General features: G+C 43.2%; 1 protein-coding gene across 3 annotated transcripts in view; it reads left to right on the plus strand.

The window, feature by feature from the left end:
- pard3ba (par-3 family cell polarity regulator beta a) overlaps positions 1-20,177 on the plus strand; it is a 120,047-nt gene that overhangs the window by 86,936 nt on the left and 12,934 nt on the right. For all 3 annotated transcript variants that reach the window (XM_057027355.1, XM_057027356.1, XM_057027357.1), the window contains exon 22: positions 9,083-9,194. In XM_057027355.1, the coding sequence (XP_056883335.1) occupies positions 9,083-9,194 (112 nt within the window). The remainder of the gene's footprint in view (positions 1-9,082; positions 9,195-20,177) is intronic.

Below are 20,177 nucleotides of genomic sequence, written 5' to 3' on the forward strand. Positions count from 1 at the left end.
TGTTAACTCTGCGCGTTAGGGAGCCTCCAGAGACACCGAAAGAAATAAATGTCTAATAATGTTGTTAGAGAGCAGAAATAGTGCACCTGCGGAATCTTGTACCCAAGAATTGGCATCTGTTTAACTTTAAACTATGCAAAAGGACAAGTGAATGACAGTTCTGGTGCATTGACGTAAAGGGGGAGGTGGAAGGGGAACCGTGTTTTGAATTAAACAGAGGTTTCCAATCACGTTTAAGCCAAGTCTGCTTTAAAACATCATTGGTATTTTGAAAATACAGTATACATCTTTTTACGTATACCTTCAGCGCTTGTCATGAAAAACCATGGCAACATGAGGGCACATAGACCTTCTTGAGGTGGTCCCTGAGGAGCTGGTTCTGACAGGCACATGCAGATTATAGTGTTAGGCTACATTCACACTGCCCACAATAGTGGCTCAGCTCTCCTTTTTTCATTTACGCCCCTGACATCCCTCTAGATCAGGGGTCTGCAACCTTTTATTAACAAAAGAGGCGTTTTGCCCCCATCTTCTGCCCCCTTGTCCTCTTCAGGCTCTTTGCTCAGCCAGCTGAACTGAAGCACATGAACATACAAAAAAAAGCAGCTCGGCATCTAAAATAAAAGTTTGGTTTTTTTTCAGAACAATAATAGCTTATTAAATGCTCTTGTTCTCACCATGTGACCTCTGTGTCAGATCTTCCCCATGTCTGCACAGCAGCGCTGCCTCCTCACCCTCGTTTGCATCACTTGACTCATCACAGGCATTTGGAACTGCTTGAGCTGCATTGAAGTCATCAATTTGCTCTTACTGCTGATGTTTGCTGCCATTTTAATGGCACAGTCCTCGAGGGGCTTTGTGGAGAGAAGAATGTCTTTGATTTCCAGAGCAATTTCTCTCTTAGAGTCGATACTCTGAGATACTCTGATATTTTCATAAACGATCCTTTTATATCTTCTCCATCTGTCAACGGCGTCCCCCTCTTTACGATCTCCTGAGCTGCCACAAAACTGGCAGCTGTAGTTGACTGTGGAGGGCTGATCCACCTCTGGAAAGGTAGTTTGCTCTCTTCAGCTTTTCTTTGCACTTCTTAAAAATACCTTTAAAATAGACTTTTTGCTGTTCAATAATTTCTCGCCACGTGTCGAGCACACAGGTGAGCCAGCGTCGTTGGGGGTGAAGGCAAATGAAGACGTCCACGCTGAATAAAACTCCATTTTCTTCCCAGACGTCTCTATTTAGGGCTTGTTCTCATGGCTATTGCAGGGGTCACACACTCCAAAGCTGCCAGCAGGTAAAGGTGATGTGACGTGTATTTTAGATGACAAATTATAAGTAAGAAACTTTTTAAAAATGAGATGGTATCAACTCAATCTCCAAGATAACAAAATAACAACAAACAATATATATATATATATATATCCCGTCTCCAAGAGAGGACAGCTACGATACTGAATTCACACCCATAGCACTGCTAAGAGACCAAATCTATTTGGCACTTTGTTGATTCTCACCCTTCTCAGCACCTGCTGGCACATGGACGCCATTGTTATCGCTCTTCTGTGCATGAGTTCAGGTCATCTGGTTGAGGAAGAGCAGTCGAGCGTGGACACACAGGACGCCTCTTCGGCCAGTCGGCACCATCTCAAGCTCTGCAGCGTTGCTTGGCATTGCTATCGGCAACAGAGACGACGACAGCGCCGTAATTACCAGCCGATACCACCGTGGTGCTGATGCAGAATGCCCCCCCGCTGTGAAATGCGTCCTCTCGCAGCTGTTTGAAAAGTGAAGCAATCTGCCTTAATATTGCAGCCAACACACAGGGGGAACTACTCTCATGATTTAAGGGTTTGGAAGAGAAGAACTTTGGTTACTCACACTGTGAAACGTGTCTCTGGTGTAAATAATGGCTCTTTGTAGCGTGGGACGCGTGTGAGAGGAGCAGGGAGACGGGGCTTGAACTCAAGCTCAGTGGATCTGCTGTGATCCAGCACCAGCGTTCCGAACCGGCCGAGAAAGTTACAGTTGTGCTCAAAACAATAGCAGTGAATAAAACCTAAAATATTTTTAAGAGTTTTAAAATTGATGTATGAAAAGCTGCAAACTCCCCCAAAAATAATAGCAGGCTGTTTTCCATTACCAACTGAAATAATGACTCTAAACTATATAAAATGGCTTTTCTAGAATCCCCTGAACTAATTTTAGTTGTATCACCTCTGGTTGTGAGAACTGCTTCATGTCTGTGTTGCATAAATATCTCAGAAACAGCGTTTTTGTTATTTTGTTCTGTTAACTCATGACATTAATCCTGTCGGTTTGGACAGCAGATGCTGCTCGATTGCTGGTGTTTCTGGGGGTCACTGGTTTGTTGAAACACCCATTATGACGTCACTTGCTGGTTGGAATAAGGCAGCACGACTCCTTTGAGTATTTTAAGGTGTTTGAATTGATCCGTAATGACTGATATGGAAGAACAGGCCCATGAGAAGCCCTCCCAGATCGTGACGGGCTCGTGACACCATACTTCACTGGTACTGTGGCTTGAATTCAGTGTTTGAGGGGAATTTGACAAACTGTCTGAGGCCTCTAGACCCCAAACGATCAATTTTGTTTCATCAGTCGAAAAAAAAAAAAAAGGGCCATTTCTCTTCAGGCCACTTCTTTTGACACATTGTAACCTGTCCCGTAGATGTCTTTTTTCTTCTTCTTTTTTCCAACAATGGGCTTTTGAGGGGCTTCTTCCTGATAGGTTATCTTCAAGGAGGGGTTTAGTTGTTACATTACTCACTCTGAAACTTTACACCGTTCATTACTCAAGAGCAGATCGTTGGCTCAGTCTCTGCTGGGATATTAGTCAGTCCAATCAAATGAGAGTTTTCATCCACATTTTTCTGCCATTTTGAAGGATTTCCGATCATTTAACCGAGTAGCCTCCAAACAGGTGGGCCACCTGAATAAATGCTCACTTGAAATTGTCAATTTTTTTTCCTTTCATGATTTGGAAAGGAATATACAGTGTTCCTGATGCATGGTCATGTGTAAATTTAAAGGTATTATGAGGATTTAACCTTTTTTTCTTTCACTTTTTGCTATTATTTTGAACTCCGCTGTATATAATGCAGTTGCAGCTGAAACGACCCCGCTCAGGCTTCAGCGCCAGCACCTGTAATCCTATTTACCATTTTTCTACCACTTCATTGACTTTAGAACCCTTACATTGAGCTTGAAAAACTTTATAGAGTGGCTGTGAAACCTATACTGAAGTTAAACTTCACGAAACGCTCCACAGCCCTCATTTTAACAACAAAAATGAGTCAAAATATTAAGACTTTATTCTCCTAAAATTATTACTTTTATTATTACTAAAGATTTAGATGCTGATTGACCAAATGCTCTTCCTCAGCTACCAATTTTCTGTCACAGTAGATTGAATTTCAATTTGTCAGAGCTGATTGTGAAAATATAGTTCCAAACGAAAAAATTCAGTTTCAAATGATACCCTTCAGATTGAGTTTTTCATTGGGATATTTACAATAAAACATTCTAAATTCAAAAATAATGTTTCATATTGAGTTCCTAGTGGCCCTTATTAGTAGTCTGAATGCAACCTTTGAAATGTGAGAGTATTCTAGCATATATAGCTGCTTGCTTCATATAAGCTAACGCTCACAGAGCTTCAGTGATGTCTGATTTGGCAGCTTGTGTCTTATTCCTGTCGGTATACCGGCGTTGCTCGTGCAGCAGGGAAAAAATAACCCTCAAATTGAACCCATGTGATGTTGGCAGGTACGTCAATGTCACACAGCTTTTCCCAGCAGTTTCAGGGACTTTGGCTGCAGCAGCAATGCAGCTGTTTTGTTTTGTACCCTCAGTCTGGGCCTGTTTGAACCAGGCATCAAACAACTACCCGATGTCTGTCTGATGTGTCACAGTGTAGCCTTGAATATTTATTCTGAATGTTAGGATACCGTCCCACGTTCAGAAGTGACAATAGGCGTTGCTTGATCCAAGGCTTCCTCCCTCTGTCGTTGCTGGTTGTTTCCATTTGCGCTCACCACCTGCGCTTTGGCCTGGCCTGCTCCGTCCTAGAGTCAGGACATCTGTTAAAACACATGCAGCTATGCGTGAGGTTTTTGTGTTTTCCATTTAAACCCACGCGCGCACATTTACACATTGGTTCAAAGGTTGCCACCCACGTGTGATATTTCTACAAGTGAGCCCAGTGTAACCTAGCAACAATGCTGTCTGGTTGCACAAAAATCACAGGTTTAATTCCAATTGAGCCAACTTTTTACCAGTCATTTCATTGTGCATAATAATGAGAAACAGATGGAATATCCACTTACCTTTACCACATATCTTTGATCCCTTTTCACTGGTTTTTACCACTAATGTATCTTAATCCAAATGCTTTTACATATGAAGCGTACATGCCTGCATTTGTTTGCATACTTTTCCAACTGAGATATGCTAATAGCCCTCCCTCGTGTCCCCGTCTCCCTAATTTCCTGTTGGACATTTTCATTACACCTTCAATGGCAGGCGTGTGCCGTGATGGGCGTCACAATTGATTAGAGCTGTGCTAGAGGCTGACCTGTGGAGAAAAAAGGTTAGCTATGCTTGTCAAATTTTATTAGCCAACAGGCACTCTTTGTACTCAGAGCATGGAATGGTGAAATGAGATGAAAGAGGAGTAAGAAACACTGAGCAGAAAGGGTGGCAGGAGGGCTGTAGCAAAATATGAGCGTGTGCAAAGCAAGGGAAGCTGGAGCTGAGCTTGAAAGCTTTGACAGGTAAGCGACACGTCAGAATCGTGATCCTGCGTTTGTAGGTTCAGGCAAGAGTACGAGTTTATGAGCCGGGATCAAAAAAGTCCAAATCTAACATACTTGCCACAGTGTGCTTGACTAATTGCAGAAATATGTTAAATCTCAACAAAGTCCTTTAAAAGAGTTCCTGCTTCTCCCATTAATGGTGACTTTTCTGTCCTTGCTGGGCCATTTTTTCCCCTATAGACTAAATCTAGAGGACCTGCATGGGCAAGACAATTTACAGAAAAGTCCCATTATATTAGTTCCTGAACTTCACTTTTTGTGCAAATAGGAAATAATTCAGATGGCTGATATTCAGATGTCAGGCCGCACTGTCCAAGGAAAGCTCTAGGAGAAGTTTGTTTTGTTTTCAAGGTGATGCACCATTAGTGGAGGCTCCATTTTCTGTCTACAATGACTTTAAAGCCTCAAATATTTTGCGGGTTTGGAGCAATTAAAATCCTTTCTCATTTGTATGAGGTATTATTGCATGTTTCAGGGTTGTTATTGGTGTCTGCCAAAAGCACGATTGTGCAGGGACACACGGTTGACTTCAGGTATGACAGTCCCACCTCGTTGGCTGACAGGGGAGTGGAAGCTCGAAGCTGAAACATCATCTTAAAATTCTAATTATAAAAACGGCAAATATAATAAAACCACAAATGTATGTATATAGCACACAACTTCACAGTTTGTACCTGAACTTCAGCAGAAATAAGTAACTGCATGTGTCTCCACCCAATAAAGACTAAAATTAGGGACAATTTTGGGTTTGGTGACTTCAAGGATGCAGTGACTAGTAGATCACACGGGCAGAGGATCTAACCAAAAGTAATGTATCATCAGAGCAACCTCTCTTGCACCTGAGCCACAGTGACCACATGCAGGGAAATCTGACACCCCGCAGAGATGGCACAAATTAGCCAATGGCACACATGATTAAGATGGCTGATTTACTATAAATTGGTGCATTTCCCTCCTGTTTTGAGGGGACCTCTTTGTTTGCCCAATGTTTGAAGTTTGGAATTCTGTTGGCTTCCTGTCTGCCTCTCCATTCCCCACAGTCCACCAGGCCTGTCATTTGTTTTTAACCCCGTAACGCCTTGTGTTGAGATCAGCTGGCCACAGCAAGAAGTCACCAGACCAGCCGTCAGCGGCACACATTTGCTAATTAGCCGGCCCCCACACTGGCCAGCGCAGCAGGATGGTTGCTTTGCTCGCGTGGAATCTCCCATCCCCACTTTCATATGGCAGACGGGTTTGTTCTCACTCCAGTTCCCTGGCTGCTCCTTTTACTCCATTCCAGATTCCATATCACTGTTTTTATGTTTCCGTTTGGTTGCGCTCACATTCTGTCTTCTGAGGCATCTATGGATTCCAGCTCCCGGGTCGCACTTTTGTTCCTACCTTCTGTCTCTCTCCTCCTGCAGCTTCTTCTACTCTCGGAACAATCTCAGTTCATCCCAAAATATTCCAAAATTTGGGTGAAATACAATCATGGAAGGTAAAACTCTGTGTGACTCAGTGGTATTAGTGTCTGTGGTGCAGTTAATCTCCAGGAGGATATTAATCATAGTCTCCAGACGAGGCCTTTGTGGACTTAAATCATCTTTATTTATCACAGGTAGACACATTCGTTAGAATAAAATACACGTTATAGATATTAGGGGAAAAAACATTAATAGCTAAATCTGCTTTATGTAGTTTTCCAAGAGAGACTGAACTCAACGTATCTGATGATACCCCAAAGATAAGAAAAGCTGCTTTGAAGCACATTAAACGTTTACAGCGTCATGTTTTCTGGAATAAGTCAGCCAAAGGGATTTAAAAACCCTGCTTTTTTTGTTTGTCTTTGGATTTCCTGCTTGCTTTTTTGATTTCTGATTGTAATTGAATGCTGACCGTGCGTCAGGTTTGGTTGAATTGAAAAGGAAATTATTTAGGATTCAAATATTTTAGTTCACCACGAAACTAACAACTAGTCCAATCCAAGTGATTCAAATTTCTTGAGAAATCTGTGGCGAGTTTGTGACAATCGGCACTGGTTAATGGCTGCTGGCTACAGCAGGGGAGCACACCTGTCTTCCTCTAAATAAACACACACACACACACACACACACACACACACACACACACACACACACACACACACATTATCATTGCCTCTCCTCATTCTGCTGCATTGTGATTCTATCAAACAGTCCCACCACCACTTTACAGTCTTTTATCCAGATTCAGCCTCAGTCCTCCATGTTGGATATGATAATATTTGTCAGTAATGGAGGCTGGGGCATAATGAGATAATTACAGTGTTGTTTCATTTGGAGAGTGACACAGACGCTCAATCAAAATGGCAGGCCTAATTACGGTCCCAGGGATTGGCTAATGGCTGTGGTGAAAGAGGGCTGGCGTGGAAAAAAAAGGCATCTCCGCTCGTCTCCGTGCATCCATCCTCTTCGGGCGTGTTTGTTTGTGCATGGAGCTGGACTGTTTGGCAGCAGAGGAATAAGAGGGTGATAAAAAGCAAATAATAAGTGATTAAATAAATAATCCCCTGTGAAACCATACCCACAACCCCAGAATAAGTGTGAATCTCTCCACATTAAGTGCCCTTTGCACCAAAGCCTAACGACGCACGAGTGAGTCGGCCTTCTGTAGCTGCGAGTTAGATCAAATTCACGCCGCATGAAATTGGGTTCGGCACATACGCAGGTCGTGTCGCACCGCGTCCCACGTAGCACATTGCAAGGATTTGCTCAGTGTCAGCAGAAATGTGGCGGTTGATGTGTTCCTGAGGTTGTCTTTAACCACACAGACCTGCAGCCAGATTTTCTAATTAAAGACACTCACAAGGGAACCTTGTGAGCTCTGTTGCACTATTGAACATCTATGCACACTTTGCTGGACTGTCTCGATGTCTCCCTCTCTCTATTTTGGTGCCCGAGGATCAGGAGGAGTATCTGTGGAACAGTTGATGGTGTGTGTTGGTGTGGGTCTTTGTAATTGTAATATAGATGCACAGAAAAAGAGGAAAATGTCATTATCTTCCCTTTACATTCCATATTTATTTGACATAATAGATAGGGAGCCACATATCAGTGTCAATATTAGAGACCTGTTTCCAATGCAGCCAGTAAACACAGATAACGGTGGAACTGTGTGGTAGCTGTTAGCACATCCCAGAAGATGAAGTTTACTCAGATGTATAGTTTATGTCTCTCCTCGTGCACGCTGCTGTTTTTGTGTGCTCGGCTCTGAACGCTCAGCTATGTGCAGCTTATCTTACATTAAGGTCCAGTGAGCACGATGATGTTTCTCTTTTTTGTTCTGTCCCCATTCTGTCCCGAGTTTTTATCCGTTCGCCGACAGACATCCTCACCTTTCCCACCACGTTTCTTTTTGAGTAGTTCTTCTTTTGGTCATCTTCTGCAGATGTCGGCTGCGGGAGGATCCTACCTGCGTTGGCTCATCGGCGGAGTCAAATTAAAAAAGCACCGCTGCGTTTTATGCGGCTGGGAAATTAGAAAGATTCATTGCTTGTTTTTTTCTGCTGTTCATTTTGTTTCATTGTTTTCCACCTCTGGTTCCTCTGACAGCTGTAGGAAGTGCAGCTCAGCCACTAAAGTCTTCTCAGAGGCTGGATTTTATACGTCTGTCTGTCTGTCTGTCACTCTTCCTGTCCTGTTTGAGTGTTGTCACAAGCAATTCCTGGTGGATGCAATAGAGACTGAAACGGTGCTTTTGTATGAGGGACATTATTCAGAATTACCTCTCGCACACATGTGACATTTCAGTTAAAACGCCAGGTGTTTAAATAAGACCGGAAGGACTTGCTCCGGTTTGGTGCAGCATGAAGGTGCCACGGTTCACAGCCTGATTCAGGTTAGCCACGGCGCGCGAAACAACAGCAACAGACCGTTTCAACTCCGAGCCGGGCGAGCAGGACAGTCACGCTTCTCCCTCCGGACCGCACAGCAGCAACCAACACTTGTGTGTTTGTGTGTGTGGGAGTGGGAGTGTTTCAGTAGTGTACGTGAAAGAATTTGACATGAATTACCAGAATTACTATTAGGTAATTCTGAATAATGCCGCCCGTACTTTTGTCTATTTTCTTTAATTTCATTCCATTCATGTGTGCGTGGACCATCACATTGATTATAGTCTAATTAGAAAAATGCCAGAATATGAATGAAATTCTACTTTTTCTATGTCTTGCAGTATAAAATTGCTCATATTCACTTTCCTCATTATTGTTCACACTCTTTTTGCAGTGATCAGCGTCTTCCTGGGTCGCGTAGGGAGTACCAGCAAGCCCGAGCCGCTCCTGGATACGAGGAGCTCGACGCTGCACGCCGCAGAGTCTTGGAGCACGACCCACAGCGGGTGAGTGTGCGTGCATGCAGCTGTGCATTAAGGAATAAGAAGGGAGAATGTTTTTATTTCTGCCTTAAACTGCAAAGAAATGTGTATATCTGCTTCCTGTGGGTGAGCTCCTCGCAGTGCTCCCAGGCTATTTTCAACTGTCTTGTTAACATTTTGAGCCACCCAGGCTCCGTCGACTCTCCTCATTTACTTTATGGAGAGAGCCATTAGACCGGTGACATTTCCATCCACCCTTTCCTGTAGCTCCAGACCACAACTTTGTCTCGAGTCCTTTTGCTTTCTCCATCTGTCTTCTGCCGTTGCTGTCCCGTCTACCTTGTTCTATCTGCTGCTTCCTATGCTGCTGAAGTAATAAACATCCCTGAACTCGCATTGATCCAAGCAGAGGAATCATTTTGTTTACCGGCGTAGGCTTCCAATGTCTGCATACTTGCCATAGAATCAATAAGCATTTATCAGCGTGGTATTTTTTTTCCTCTACAGTATTCTGAAAATCACACTTTGATTAGAATCACAGATTCAAAATGCATGCATTCTCCTAGAGTTCAATTCATCTTTCAGGAAATGACGGAAACAAGCCATGAGATGGGTCACATGACTGCTAGATGCGGACTTACTGTGAACTCTACATCAGTGGTGTGGATCGCTGTAGTCTCTGTTTATTGAGTGTTGAAGTCCCGCAAACCCGCCCTAATTATGCATTCCTAAACACAATCCACTGCAGCTTTCCTTCAGGCCCAAAGGACTTTGTCACTCATTACACACCCTGGTGGAGTGTACGTTTCTGCCTCCTCGCCACACTCCTCTCCGCTGTAGAAACGTTGATACAATTAAAGCTTAGCTAGAGTGAGACACTGGCAAGGATTGTTTCTCACCCGTCCCCAACCCACCAAAGAAGGGCTTCCTCATGAAGAACCAGCGGTGGGTTCGTCTCCCGAGGAGCTCGATAATGAAACACCCCCCTCAGACTGACACAGTCTCATACACGGTGAGAATAGAAACACTGAAATAGTGAAACACCCAGAAAGAAAGGCTCAGCATGGAGCTGTGCACCCTCCTTTTTGAGGAAAACCTGTGGATTATTCTGATTTCTTAAAACAGCTTCATTAGTGTGACGTGTTAACAACGCCGGCTGCGTATGTTCAAACAAATACGCTGATCATTACAGCTAACATCCCATCTCTATTATTGTTAAAACTCCCCTCCCTGAAATGAGTTCAGAGAAAATGATGCCAAAATATTCCGAATTTTCCTGACAACGGTGCCTATTGCCACTGGCTCTGGTCTGGAGTGTAGGAGTGTGTGTAAAGGCAGCCTGGTGAGTTGTGTTGCTACACGACTGGTAGCACAATTCTCTTCAAACAAGACAGAAACGTGCGTGAGCCGACAATCACGCAGCTTCAGTGCCCACCGGCGGGATTTGGCATTTGCGTAACATTTGAAGGAGATGTTTGGTTTTTATTTGTTCCCATTTATTTCTTGATTTCTGCACTTCTAACATTAGTTAGTGGTGCAATTTTCTGTTTAGTGCTACGTCGCCATGCAGTATTTTAATTCAAACTACAGCTATGATGCAGAGTGGAGTTTCACCAGCTCATCACGCACACACAGATATGCCGATTTTCTCTCTGTGTGAGAAGAGCATTAATACAAACCACTTGAACACCGCACTCACCTGCTAGTTTCGACCTTGTGCGGCGCCTTTTAGCTGCCTCCACCAACGGCAGCGTGCACAGCTCTTTCATACTCAGCTATTTTTGTCGCCGTGAAAGGCCCATCCAGCCTCCCCACACAAGGCCGGGAGCATCGCTCTCCCTCTCAGAGAGCTTTATGTGTGATTTAAAGGGATGTGTGTGTGTGTCTGTGTGTGTGTGTCACCGTATTTTTTCTCCAGGGTAACACACTCATGCTGAAATAAACCAGAGCAGTAGTATCTGTTCATGTCTCTGTTTATTTCTTCCAAAGGTGGGAAGTTTTTACACCTGTCTGTCTCTGTCTCTCTCTCTCTCTCTCTGTCTGCCTGTCTGCCTGCCTGTCTGTCTGTCAACTACAGCCATTGCTTTTAGAGGGCGTGTTCTGTCTCAAAAGTGTGCATAATGTCCCTTCATCGCTCTCTAAATTGACCATTTCTCCATGTTCCCTTTCTGCATATAGGTCATCCTTGTAATTATGACAATCACACTGTCTCACTCTCCGTGTCTTTCTGCCTTTATATGCAAATGATAGGCTCTCTGTAATGTCTTGATGGCCAATTAAACTACAAAACTACACGGACGGGCTCTTTTTATAGATTTCTTTGTTCTCGGTGAAAACTCGGAATGATCTCGTGTGGTAGCGTGTGGCATATGCCAGTTTCAGTATTTCAATAACCGACTTAAATCGCTGAATTATTCAGGGAGTCCTTATTAAAGGGACACTTCTTGAAAGGATGGAGCATCTTGGGAGAAGCAGAGCAGTTCTGCGTTTTAGTGGCACAGTTAGGAATTAATACCCCAAACAGGTTCGGTTGAATATTTTAGGTTAATGTGGATCTTTTTTGCGCATGTGAAAGAAAAACGAAGCGTTTTTCTCTGAATATGTTACAAGTTTCAACAAAATGAAGGCAGACGATTGTTCTATGGAAAGACCTCCCATTACACGTTAGACAAGCCCCTTCACTGCCCCCTTTTTAAAACTCATCTTAAAACACAGCATGAGACTCTACTCTGGTTTTATTGGGTTTTTTTTAATTGTTGCTCATGTTATTGTTTTAACAGAATTATTTTTGATGTCATTTATTTTTCTTTTTGTACAGCACTTTGTTGTGGCTGTGGCTGTTTTCTGCATTTATAGTTCAAGTTGATGATGATGATGATGATGAGGGTGTCCATCATGTGGTGATGAATTAAATACTTGGTTGTGTTCACTGTTGTGCCTGATTGTCAGAAGCAGTGTTCTGAGTAAGACCTTTTGTTCTGTGCCGCCTGTTCTCGGCACATTTCTCTTCATTTTGCTGAGAATTTGTTACCTTTTTCTTTTGCAAACGTCACTTAAGCAACAATATGGTCACTCTCACGCTTTGCTTTCTGCTTCTCACCAGACTACAGTTATTTTGCCATGTAACCTGGTATCTGTACTACGAATCACACTGGATTTTTGACCATAAGCCTGAGCAATCAATCCCACAGTCTTGCCCAGCATGATCACAGGCATTGGTTTATCCCCGCACAGCAGGATATGCTGTTATTCAACTAATTCCAAAGACTAAGTACAATTCTTCTGACTGATATTTGTGTTTCAACCAAATTTGCATTTTTCAGCCAGATTAAATGACATTACTTCCTGCTATGGCTGTAATGGCAGTAGATTTACATAAATATACAATTTAAATGTCTTAAATTCAATTTCTTTTACCTGTTTTGGCCCATTAGCCAACTTGCACTCGCTATTAAACATCTACTGATGACTGAAGGTAAGACATGGTCCAGCATGTTATTTACATTTACATGAGAGTAAAGATAGAATTATTAGCTGGATAATAATTTTTTTTAAAAAGTGAACAGTTATCTGAAATGAGTGAGGCCTCGATAAATGAAGCACAGTCTTCCTCAGTCACTCTTCTACACCACGACTCATTACCTTGTAAATCATAAACAGGGGCAGAACACGCGACACAATAATGAACAGGGAAGTTCCAGAAAGCCACAGACCTCACAGCTGCACACAGAGGAACCCCCCCCCCCCCCCCCCAAACAAATCTAGATATGACTTGTCATCCGTTGCACAGCAGCCTTTTTGTAGTTCTCTCTAATGTTGCCCGTGTGGACATCCATCACCTTGATGATATTTTAATGTCACATCCTCAGGCTGTCTCAATCTCTCCCCATCTGACTTTTTCCCTCCCTCCCACACATCGGCCATCACTTCATAAATAAACCCCACATCATTAAGTAAACACGAACCAAGCTGTCACATTGATCGATGGCCTACTCACTCACACACACACACCAAATAGGCACTGGTGATCTGTGTGGGGTGCTCCATGCCCACAGGCAAAAGCCCCTGACAGATATTGTGCCCACAGTCCTAATGGATGTACACATATTCATTTATCATCATGCGCTGGTCAATAAAGAAGCATTCGGTCCTTAAATGTCTGCAGGATGTTATCATTACTACTGCTAACAAACCTCAAAACATGTCTGCCAGGCCTTCATAAATGTATTTACTTTTGATTAGAATTAAGACTTTTGAGCTTCCACTGTGCCTAACAATCATGCTTTTACCTGACACCACAAGCCCCGCCCCCAGCCCACCTCACACAAACCTCGTGGTAAAACCAATTCACCAACGTCACGTCCAGAGACACAGGCCAGATGTGATATGTGTTTGCAGAGCGCATCCTGCTGAGCTCCTTCTGTTGGGGAGGCTGACACAAACACTGTGCAGCCCAACAAAGAGGTGCTTATAAAGCCCAGAGGCGGGGGGATCTTTGGGAGAGGAATGAGCAGAATGGGGAAGCAGCATAAGGAAACACAGCAAGGCAGCTGGTCAGAGCAGCAGAGAGTAAAAGCAGAGAGACTCTTTTAATGAGGGAGGTTAGGAAAGGAAAACTGATGACATCACTAAGCAGAGCAGTGCTAAACCGGGTTAAAGATGCTCCATATTGTTATAGCAGATGCATTTTCTATTCATACTTTGCAATAATGTCCCTTCATGACCTGCATGTTTGCCTGTTGACCAGCTAACATACAGTAAAAGACAGGCTGACAACAGGAAGTTACGCAATACCTGCTGCGACAAGTCTGTTCCTGTAAACCTTTAACTTTCCCTTTCTAAGCCCCTCTCAGCTTGTTTCAAAGCAGTTTTATCACAGGCTGAACGGTTGACAGATTGCTTATCTGGCAGCAAAGTGGAAGCATGTCAGGTTTGAGTGGGCTAACTGAGAAAACTAGGACCTCACCAGTAAAAGTGTGTCGCATGTTTTATCTTCTTTACACTCTTTTTCTTTTAATTTTCTTTAAATTACAGGCTCATATGCCAGATTTACTTACTCATTTTAGAAAAGTGCAATGATGAGACGCTTTAGTTTGTGCAAATGGAGTAAGTGAAGGGGAGCAGATGGTCTGAGGTTGTTTCTCTGAAGGCGATTTCACTAATGTTAGCTTAATGTTGGTGTTAATCAGGTTAGCATATGCCTTTGTCTGTGCACGTGTGTGCATTTGCAATTTAGAGACACTTTCACTAGTTTTAAGTTGAGACACAACCATTTGTCTCACTTTCTTTCACAAGTTTAAAAGTGGAACCCGGTCTGAAATTGACATGTACACGTGAACGTGCACGCGCACCCACACAGGCCACGCATGTAGGCGTGTTCACAATGCAGCATAAACAGTTTCACTTTTATGTTGTAACATACCACAAACACAATAAAAAAGCGCACACCCTTTAATCAGCCGAGGAAAGGCAGCATGGGTGCACATGTGCACACACAACACACAGCCGCTCGCCATCAAAGGCTCCGGAACCTCAGTTTTGACCAAACCATACTAAGATGTCTGAGCAGTGTCCCATTTTGCAGCCATGAGAAGAAATTCACTCTTGTGAACCCGGTTTCGTTGTGACCCCAACTGAGCTCACATTTACTCAGCTGCAAAACACACATCCCAGACTTTCAAGGACACACAAACTCCCCCCCCCCCCCCCCCGCCAACCTCGCTTCATGCAACAGCCGAGACCCGATTAAAGGCTGCTCAGATGCCCCTGACTGTAGCCGGGGCTCTGAGCTATTCTGGATCATTTAATTACACATAACCCACCACCGGTTGGTGTTTGGATTATACACCCAGAATTACTCTCAAGAAGCTACTGTGACAAACTGCATAAAAACCAGGAGGAAAATGATAGAGAAGAACTCAAGCAAGAGGTGGAAGTTACAGGTCACTGTTCTCTGCTAATGGAGGGGTTGAGGTAGACATTATAAAACAAATGCGTGCCCCTTTAAATTAAACATTTACTTTAAATTGGGAGTTGTCGGTTCACCTTGAGTTGTGGTAAAACCAGGTTTTGCAAAACTAGTTTAGTTTCATGAAATAATCAAGCTAAAAAATTCCATTGTTAGCCGTTCAATGTATATAATTGGATTGGATCCTGTGGATGATGAGGAAGATTTTTGATTTTGCTTTTTTTCGTCAGCGTTTAACATTAACCCAGTCCAGGGATGAGTAAAATTAAGTGATACAGTATGGATTATCCCATATTGTGGTATTGTGAGTGTGGGTACGCTCAAAAGCCAGTCTATAATGCATGAATGTTGTCATTTTTTATACTAAATTTGAAGAACCGACTCCAGATTTTCCCTGATGCTTCAACATGACCAGCACTTTAGTTCTCGGTACGTCAAGCAGGCCTTAATATTTGACTTTTGATCACATTACCTGATATCCACCCCCAGCTTTAATGTTGTTTTTTGGAGCACTTTTCTTTCATTGACCCAAACAAACACACATTGTCATGCTGATGCTCGACTTCAGCACACCCATGTGGGATAATTGAACACTCTGCTCCCACCTGCACATGCATGTACGGCACCTTCCTCCTCCTCTTCTCTTTGTACAATGTCAGTGTGCTATTGGATCCACAGCTTCCCTCCCCTTCTCTGTCTCATCCCTGGATCTCAACACTCTTCCTGCCACTCTTCTTTTTTGTTTTAAGTCACTTCATTTCAATGCTGCACAGCAGCTGGCTATGATTTTCCTCCTCCCCATCTAGGCCAGCCAAAGCCTGAGGGAACTTATTTGGTGTCTGTCTTTATCACTTGTCTTTGGCCCAGGGGCGAACCAGCCTGTGACCTGTGTGCTACGGGATGGTAATCTACTCCTTTCCTCATCACTTGCACCTGCTTTCACCTAAAATCCCATTACCTTATGACACTTAAATTAACAAAAGAAGGTTCAGAAAGGTCAGTTAGGACATATTTGTAAGCCTTTGCCAAAGTTTGGCTTATCTTCCCTCCATCAGGGTCCAAAGACAAACTCACACATGACGTTGAAGTTTTGGAAGCACGGCTGTTTTTAAAAGCAAACTCTCCGAAGGTCAAAGACATTGGCTTCAAAACATGTACAGCAGGGTGGATTCACGGGTGGTGGCATCACTCCCCGCATCCTTAATACTCTACAGAAACTCTGACTGTTGCACGACAGCGTGATAACAAATGGTGGATGGACACACATGAACATGGACTGTTTGGAGGTTGCTTTAGTGGGGTGGGGGAGACTAGGAGCAGGAACACAGCCTGTGCCATGGCCACACACATTCTGACACACATGGAAACCCTTTCAGATGTACATTAAGTGCAGCTTCGAATGGCATTAAAATGCACACAGATGTAGGATGTTCCTGTCCTGAAGCAGCATACAGCAGCTTCAAGTTAGCAGCTGTGTCATGAAACATCTCACAGGCCTGTTGGCCTCAGTGCATTCATGAGAGTAATTATGGTTCTTATTTAATTGATGTTTCTAAATGCATTAATAAATTCACACTGCTTGAAATATCTCATTTTAGGAATAAACAAGAGTGCGATCAAATTATGTCCGTCTAATGAGCTAGCAATTTTCCCATTTCCTTTAATCGCGTGAGGTGCATCCTCACGTGTTCAAAGATTTTCAGCCTGAAGTCCATAGAAACTACAGAGGTCAGAAGTTTCAGCCTAAACAAACTCAAAATGAAGACAATTACCAGCAGATTGGCCTATTACCAAAATAGACTGGATTCCAATCTGTGTGTGTCAGTGTGTAACCTTTGGTCCCTGTGTATTTGTGTGTGTTCATGTGTACCATCTGCTGCTAACAAGCTCCGAGTGCGCGAGGTCCAGGTGTGGGAGTGTTTAATGTACTCTGGGGGGGCAACTGAGCCGCCTGCTTGAAATCCATGTAGAGTTTCCTAATACAGCATAATCATGTGTAGCAGCAGGCCGGATTTGACTTGCATGAAAGAGGCGCTTCGACCTCGCGGGCTTCAAATCAGATATTGGTTGGTAACTATGGCAACAAAATTACGCATTATAATTTGAGTTCATTTTTCTTTTTTACAAAGTGCTCAGTCAAACCGCAAAACCAAAGGAAGCCCAAAGAGTCTACTGTTGATGGTAGAGGTCAGAGGTGACGCTGAGACCAGTAATAAATTACATGTCCTCGTAGAGTTGTTCATTCATTCAGGTATTCGCATTCCATTAATATATGACACCACGAAAGGCCAATGTCTTAGAAATAAGCCTAAGGTTGCTATTAACGTTATATTCCTTTGCACTGGAAGAAGAATTAGTCTCCGATTTGAAGCTCCACTCATCAAACATACTGTACATCAACAACATGTATGTTTATTCATAGTGGATCCTTGGGGGGAAATTAGCATTTTCATCCGTAGCCAACTGAGGCTTGCTGCTTTCCGGTTGAACTGTTTAACACTGCAGTGTTGCAAATAAGGCTGCGTTAAAAGCACTTAATGTGGTGATATGCACTATAGATGCATATGTTATAGAGCAGCTGCAACTAAGGATAAACAGATGGGAAAAGTAAAAATCACCATACAATGCAGAGGAAAATGGAACCAAACGATGGCAACCATTGTAAATGCTGGTAACATGGATGTGACTGTCCTGAGAGTGTTCTGATCTACTCATGTCCAAACAACCTTTGCTGAAAGATTAAACTGAAGCTTTCAGCAGAAACTTTGGAACCGATGGCCTTTTTTCAACACTCTAATGCATAAGAGCCGTTTATGTTGTAGGTACACTACAGTAATCTCTCAAGTTAATGATTTGTCTGTCCACAGTCGGCCCTCACTGGCTCCAAAGTTTGACCTCGGCTTTGTTTGACGTCTACTTCTAAACATCTACAACGACTTTATCCTCTCACGGTGCAATCGGAAGCATTTCTATGATTTGAAGGAGGCTGGATGTAGGGAGGATGCAGGGTACAGGAGTAAGGCTGAACGGGTTGTCAGGCCCAGGCGCCACACTGAGACACATGCTTAATTAACTCCCAGGATGGATGGCGGGAAAAAAAGAAAAAGGCACCACAGAAGACTAATTATGCCATTTGAAGAGTGATGGCAGAGAAAATCAGTTTGGAAATCTGAGGTTCATCTCCGTCTCAGAATGAAAGCGCCGCTCAGGCATTGTGTCAAAGCACTTGGACTTTCATTTGAGGCTTATTGTACATACAGTATGAGAACCACAGCTTCGCTGCCGAGCCGAAAGCGCGCCGAGAAATTCATTTCCTGAGCGCTGGCAATACTTTCTGATGAATGCGACAGCTGTGCTGTTATGGCTGATTCTTCTGTGTGTGTGTGCGTGCTCGTGCGTGTGCGCGCAGCTCAATGCATATCATCTGGCACTGTCAAGACGTGGCTTTCTAATTTGGAAAAAGTGATCCACCCCCCTTACACACACACACGCCAACGGTTCTGTCAAAGCCTCTGTCAGCTGCTGAATTGCACAAGATGCGACGGCTAAACCCAATTATGTGCTTTAGATTTCAGACGGTTGTTTAAGTTCATTTTTCTAATTGATGAGAATATTTTTCAAATCCGTCTCAAGATTTTCTCACGTATTGATATTAATGTCATGGCTTTTTCTCAGAGCCCGGCGTGCATTTTCCCAAAAGAGACGCATTTGGAAGTGAGAGCATTTTGGCTGGTCCTCATGCCTTCTAAGGTGGGCTTGAGGGTTCCGATTTGGTTTTAGCTTTAAGGTTTAAAATATTTAGCTGTGTTGGTTCAGATTATGGTAAGGGGCTGGGGAATTAATTATGTCAGTGAGGGTCCTCACAAGCATAGAATTACAAACACCTGTGTTGTAGTCAGAGGTTGGGAGCGCTGGCGTTCTGTCAGCTGTCATCTGCACTACACATCACCATCTCCGCTGATCACCGGTGATTTATTTAAAAAGCACCAAAGAGTGACGTATGAATTGGATCCAGCCGTCCAGAGTGTCAAGAATCCTGATGCACTATTGTCAGAGTTCTGCATTTTTGAGACAAATGAGCAAAACATTCAAATTGATCACGCAGCTAACTGGTTCACAGGTTAATAATATAGAAACGCAGCATTTGATAGCATGTCAGGAGGTTTAGGAGGCGGGAGTGAACGGGAAGACTTAGCTCAGTGTCCACCCTCTCAGGAGACTGGCGCCTGTATTTTCCCTTCAACCTGGATGAATATTTATTTGGCTGTTTTACCAGTTGCCATGGTGAGACCAAGACATGTTTTGTGTGTTTGCTCTTTTGCAGATGCGCGGTTGCTACCGCAGCGTCATACACGGACAATGTGGTGTTAAATCAGGCTGGTAAATTCTCACAACTGGCTTTCTGGCTTTTCACAAAATGTTTAACATCCATTTGAACAATTTCTGACTTCAGCTTGTCCGTACAAGTCTTCTTAATTTTTAGTATGATAAATAAATAGAAAGCTCAAATATTTTATATAGGCATGGTAAATCTGCCTGTGGCGAGGTAAAACGCTAGTGTTTAGTGATTTAAACTAGCATTTTTAGATATGTATTCCTCATTATCCTCTTTTCGGACTAAAGACACTTTAAATTTATGTGGATTAAAAATCTATCAATTGCTTTCCAGCTAATACCCCTCTCTCAAAATAGGCCTTTTTTCATAAAGCCCATTCTGACACGCACTCCTACTGAAGAGATGGAGTGTTTGCTTCCACGGTATCATATTACACTTTCACACAAAGACTCACTCTCCCCCCACCATCAGCTACCACAATATTAACATACACACACGCACACACACACACAATAAGCAATAGACATCCCTCCGTCAACCCTGATGTGCATCCAGTTACTGGATCTCGTTGAAAGACATTAGCTGTGTGTACATTACAACAACATGCTAATGATATCTGCTAATGCAGCGTTGACATGCAGAACCAGACCGAGCTCATGCAAATGGACCCCTCTTGTATGGAATCATTTACATCGTAATGTGT

Source organism: Takifugu flavidus, chromosome 3, assembly GCF_003711565.1.
Source record: "Takifugu flavidus isolate HTHZ2018 chromosome 3, ASM371156v2, whole genome shotgun sequence".
Taxonomy (NCBI): domain Eukaryota; kingdom Metazoa; phylum Chordata; class Actinopteri; order Tetraodontiformes; family Tetraodontidae; genus Takifugu; species Takifugu flavidus.